Source organism: Cetorhinus maximus, chromosome 7, assembly GCF_964194155.1.
Source record: "Cetorhinus maximus chromosome 7, sCetMax3.hap1.1, whole genome shotgun sequence".
Taxonomy (NCBI): Eukaryota; Metazoa; Chordata; class Chondrichthyes; order Lamniformes; family Cetorhinidae; genus Cetorhinus; species Cetorhinus maximus.
This window is the reverse complement of record NC_135885.1, coordinates 18,068,184-18,074,183: the sequence shown is the minus strand read 5'-3', so window position 1 is coordinate 18,074,183 and position 6,000 is coordinate 18,068,184. Positions and strand designations below refer to the sequence as shown.

The following is a 6,000-nucleotide window of genomic DNA, read 5'->3' as shown; positions in this document are numbered from 1 at the left end:
TTCAATGCTGAAATATTTATTTCTTCCATATAAACTGGCAAACATTTCAAACAAAGTCAGAGTTCATTTTTGAGTTTATTGCAACTATAAATTGTGGAAAAGCTTCCTATAAATGAATTACGCTAGGAAAAAATTGGAGCAAAAATATTATTGGAATAGAGTAGAAAAATGGCATCTTTTAGTACAGCACCAGTAAATGATGAGTGCAGGCAGGTGTAGTAAAATATATAGATTTGGAAAAAAAATGTTAATCTTTTTATAACAATGGCAATACAAAAGTCACATTCTGATTACATTAAATTTATGAAATCTTTGCAACTAAATTTATTCTAAAAAATAGCCAGTTTTTAAAAAAATCCCTTCTAGGTATTTATTGCTGGTAGTGTTTGATGGCAGAAACATCAGTAAAAAACTCAACCACAGCAAACCGTGCACTGACCTCCTAAAAATAAAAGAATCACCCAGCAGTTTAAATGTTTAATCTCTAACATTCCCCATCATTAAAACGCAGGGTATCAATCATTTTGTTACTCAGGCACTCAGAACATTAAAGTTATGATTATTAGGATTACAAATATCCCTGGATTGCCTGAACTGTCCCGAGTGTTCAATTTCTTTTTATGAGCTCGCCAGTGACTGATGAATAGGTGGCTGGAAACAGCGGACATGTTCCACAGGTACATTCTCACCGTCGCCTGACTTCAGATACTTGTTCAAGATAGCAAAGATCTCATCGTTGAGAATTTGGAATTTGCGAATTCTGTCAACCATTTTCTTCAAAGGCTGTAAGTTTTGAAGGAAACACACTCGATAATTTAGTTTAACTTAACATGCTGATTTAGAAAATTATTTAAAGAAACCCGTCTGCTAAATTTTTCCCACGTGCTTATTCAATCTTTACAGATTCCTTCAGCAGGAAGAATGGCTCAGGCTACCAAACCTACCGTGACTACCATTTAACACTACTTCTCAACTGGTTACTTGGAGATTTTTGTTGCAGGATTGATGGTTTTTCTCACCCTTCTCCTGCTGTGAAATATTTCACTATTAGGATGGGTTACATCTCGCAGTAAAATGACCATGGAACAATTCCCCACCTCTCTAATTAGTTAATATGTGGGCTATCCAATACTAGATTAATTACTTCATACAGATATAATGAAGGCCAGATCAAATTCATGTAAACTCTTTCAAAGTTAGCATACCACATTTTTGAGGACATCGTCTTTCCCATCATGCTTCTGAACTTTCAGCAGATGATAACAGAAGTCAAGGACATCAAATCGACGTTGCTGTCCAAGCAGTGTAATGATCATACAGCCAGCCCAGTGTAGTCCATCTCCAAAGCACTGCCTGTGTGATTTAAAGACAAGGTTAATGCCAAGTAGCACCATGAGTTTGAACGGTTTGAGATTAATCCGATTTATTTTCAAAACTGAAAGACCTATCTTAATGTAAGTTAATTAGATCTGCATGCCTCCCCCGACACCACCCCATATATATCAAGAAGCTACCTCAGTGGGACAGAATGTTTGAACAATGAGAGCCTGGGGTGTATTGACCAGGAAGGTTCCATCCCTGGTCTGTGCTCAGTTAGCCAATCTCAGCTGGGGCAACTGGCCTCAGCACCTTAGGGCAGAGTGGGAGAAGTAGCAGCCAGGGTTTCTACTCACTGTGCAGGAATCCTATTGGATCTGTGCATGGGAAAATTGGGTTAGATCAGGCATAGGCTCTGGCAACGGTGCCCACTGCTAACAGACACTGTTAATGCTAACAGGTGAACACGGGGTGCAGGCAATAGAGAATGACTAATGCTCATAGAACCGTTGTAAGGAGTTATCAAGAGAGGTGAGAAAATTGGTGATATCCAATGGAAATTGAGACAAAAAAATCAGAAAAATCACCACTGTTCATATTATTTCTTTTGGAATCTTTGCTTCTGACATCTTGAGGGAAATATTGGAGTCCACTTAGCACAATCTAGTTAATGCTTTATATCAATTTAATAAAAAAGTGTTTATAATAAAACAACTTTGAAATGCACTGTTTTGTAACAAACTAAAAAATTCCATACTATATTACTTCTTCAGAAACTGAGTGTAACCGGTTTCATGAGTCAAATCTGGTAGATTTTAAAAATTATTTTAGTGTCAGTTACTCCCATAAGTGGAGTTCACATTCCCCATGATCTGGAATGCACCACTGCTGCCCAATATCTAGTTAAACAGCATACTATAACTAAGTGCGGTCCTCTGCCTTTACAGCGGCTGGGGTGAGGAACACATCAGTGGGAGAAGGTACACTTTTAAACTAACTAATTATTTGGCATAGAATACATGAAGGCACAGAAAATAGTTTTACTAGCGGCATCTGGGGGAGGGGGTGGGGAGAGGAGCCAGTTACATCCCAAAAAACAAGGGGAACAAGACTCCATAAAAATGAGGCCAGACAACTTAGGCCACTTCTATCTTTGTTCCTATAACTTCCTGAATAAAACCAAAGCATGGTGCCACTTATCCACTCCTAAATTTTTCCTGTTTTCTCACGTTTCTTCCCTACACCATGGGACCTTCAGTTAAGTAGAAAAACACACAGCATCGATCAAGTGTGCGTCTGGGTCTCCTGTCTGCTCACTTTCTCTGTGAGGGTTTGCTGCATCATGATTAGGAAGCTGTAAGTTAAAATAGAAAGGCACTTACTCTACAGTGAATTCATGTGCTCCCACTGGAATACAGTATACAAACTGCATGGCACTCCAGAGCCTGTGGAATTCCACACACTCATCCACATGCATTACTCCATTACTTGGAAGAGGTCCTCGCCATATGGGATCATCCAGGAATTGCCGGATTCGTGTCAGAATCACTTCAAACATGGAGAGTCCACAACAGAGCCGCTCCTTTGTCAGCAGGTCCCCTTCTCTTGCAATAGCAACTTGCTGGTTATGGGAGATGGAAAGAAAAAATCCAGGTTTGTGATTCTTATGAAACCTGAAACATTAAGTTTTCCTCCTCTCAGACTGACCATCTTAATAACCTATTTTCACGTCAATGAGTCAAATGGAATATACAAGATGTTTTTTTTTAAAAATCACTGACTTACTAACAATTACTGGTACACGATGATTTTAAATACCACTGCCTGATTTCTCACGGTCTTGTTCACAATTAATTCCAGGATATTGCCGGGGTTGGGTAATTGGGTAGAAGCAAGGAGGTGCTATACAAGTCCTGGTGAATGGAGCTTTGTGAAGGAGATGCACAGACACAGCAGAATGTTTGCAAGTGCTTATTTAATTGACATGGAAACTTCAAGCCAATCAGAAAAATACAGATGTTTTGTGCTACAGACTTACTTAAACTGTGATGCATGGAAAGATAAATTAGCAGATCTTCCATGGTGTTACTCAGGCTAGGTCAGAGGGCATAAAAATAGAAAGTGCTGGAAGAGGAGTCATATTGGACTTGAATCATTAACTCTGTTTCTCTCTCCACAGATCCTGCCAGACCAGTTGAGTTTTTCCAGCACTTTTTTTTATTTCAGATCTCCAACATCTGCAGTATTTTGCTTTTAAAGTCAGAGGGCATGCTGAGAGTTTTTCCAGCACTTTTTTTTATTTCAGATCTCCAACATCTGCAGTATTTTGCTTTTAAAGTCAGAGGGCATGCTGTTTTAATGATGACAGCAGAAATATTCCACAAACTTAATGCACTATTCTGTCGCCACAGTCAAGCTGTGTGAAACTGGCATGTCTACTCAAGTCACAAACTCGAATTGTTATACCTACATTCTGAAATCAACTGGAAGATAACTACTGGGGAGGGTTCTCTTTGGCTTTGCAACAGCTAAAATCCCATTATTGATAAACGTGACAAAAATATGCATGCATTACAGTTCTTTTTATCATATACAAACAGATATAACATGGTGATTTCCCTTGTTGCTGCTAACAGATAGTCTGTGGTCTGAAGCACAAATGCTCTGAATCACCCTTTAAGACACTTGTCAGGTACTTTGTCTAGGGAAGTGATACAAATTGATTCCAAGGTCAAGTGGAGGTTAATTGTCCAAAGTTTCCCTAGATTATTAACTGTGCTCAGTGGATATCACTCCTTCCTGCCTCAAGAGTCAGAAGGCTGTGGATTATGATCTCACTTTAGGAACTTGGACACCAAATATAGGCTGACACTTTAATGCAGTACCAAATGCTGCAGTGCCAGAGTAGCCGTCTTTCAGATGCAACGTCCGCCCGCCCTCTCAAGCAGACAATAAAGATCCCATGTCACGATTCAACAAAGAACAGAGGATTTCTCCCCAGTGTCCGAGTCAATATTTATCCTTCAACCAACACCACAAGAACAAATTATCTAATCATTATCACATTGCTATTTGTGGGACCTTGCTGTGCACAAATTGCCTGTAGCACAACTGTCACTACTGCATTTCAAAAGTACTTAACTAGCTGTAAAGTGCTTTGAGTCGCCCCATGGTCACAAAAGGCTCTATAAAGATGCAAGTTCTTCATCAGCCCTAGGTTATCCATAGGTCAGGGAAATCAGAAGATAATAACTGGGTTTATTTCTGTTTTAAGAAAAAACATTCAATTGCAATTTGTTGGGGTTTAGTAGAGTTCGATGTCTCCAGCAAGCCAGACAACTCCACATTTTTACATAAACTGGTAATTTCCCAAGGTGCTGCTCAGAGTAAAAGCAAAGGATCCCTGTTTTGTAACTTGTTTTAAAAAAAACTCATTCTGCTGATGAGCAAGCCTGAGTAAGACTTTAAATCTATTAAGTCTAAATTTCGTTAAGCACGCACCGTGTGAGTTTCTATGCAAGTTAATTTAAAGGCTAGAAACGTGGTTGAAAAGTTTTTCAGTACATTTCAAACAAATGTTTTTGTTTTTTTTTAAATTCAAGTATGACACACAAATTTACACTAGACACAGTGCGACATCTGAAGTGTAAGGAAAGAACTGCAGGAATTGACAAAGTGTTTAATGCTACTAGTTGCTCCCACTCAGTGCTGTTCACTCAGTTTCATGATGTACTTTTATACAATGGCTGTGTCATGCACAATTCTGCTGTAGAAAAGTGAAATTATACCCCTTTAAACTGATCAAATCTAGCCATTGTTAAGCGAACAGTGGATGACGTAGAATTAAATTGCTGCCAAATTTCAGGTCACAAACCTAACCACTGATTTGCAAGGTCACTCAGAGTTTAGAAATGTTAGTGTCTGTGCCAAATTAGCACATCTTCGTTTCCTTGAGCACTTGAAGACACAGAACTTTCAATACGAGGTCAACAAGTGTGTGTCAGATGTGCTTTTTATATGAAAAAAGTATTAATAGTAAATGATATCAGACAAGGTCCTTCAATTTAAAAATGAAAATTTTGTTTCAAAGCAAACATCACACACTTAGCTGGCTGAGTAGAATAGATAAAAGTCTAAAAATCTGTATCCATTTACATTGCTAAAAGTGCCTCTACTTGAAGCACTCTATTTGCCTCAGCCCTAGGATTTACCCCCATTTAAACTGAGGGGCAGATTCCAGACTATTAAAGGGCAACACAAAATGTGCAAATAAAATGAATCTTGATGAGGCAATGTTGATTTAAATGTAGGTGGGTCCTCTCGCCAGGCATTAATTAGATGAAGTGCACAGTAATGATGTCTTCAACATGAAGAGTTTGCAACACAGACTTGACAAAGCAACTCATGTTTTAGTAGTTGTGAGAGCCTATATAGATATTTGTTTTAGCTGTATCAAAGCAATAAATTTAATGAGTAATACACTGGTTGAAGAAACTTTTGAATATTTTAATTACTATAGAAGCATGAGTGGATAACAGTGAAGTTCCAACAGGGTATTATCATTAACAGAAATTACCTGAGGTGTTCCAAGGCGCTCTATCAGTGGAACAAGATGAAGTGCAGCGTATTTAGCTTCCAGTCTCTTCATCTTTGTATCCAGTCGCTCACCCTCTGATAAATTAA

General features: G+C 38.5%; 1 protein-coding gene across 1 annotated transcript in view; it reads right to left on the bottom strand.

Moving 5' to 3' along the window:
* The window catches only part of cyfip1 (cytoplasmic FMR1 interacting protein 1), a 218,662-nt gene continuing 212,662 nt past the window's right edge, over window positions 1-6,000 (bottom strand). The window contains exons 28-31 of the mRNA XM_078545117.1: window positions 5,894-5,988; window positions 2,700-2,938; window positions 1,206-1,353; window positions 1-783 (exon numbers count right to left, since the gene is read on the bottom strand). Coding sequence (XP_078401243.1) covers window positions 619-783; window positions 1,206-1,353; window positions 2,700-2,938; window positions 5,894-5,988 — 647 coding nt within the window. The 3' untranslated portion in view covers window positions 1-618. The remainder of the gene's footprint in view (window positions 784-1,205; window positions 1,354-2,699; window positions 2,939-5,893; window positions 5,989-6,000) is intronic.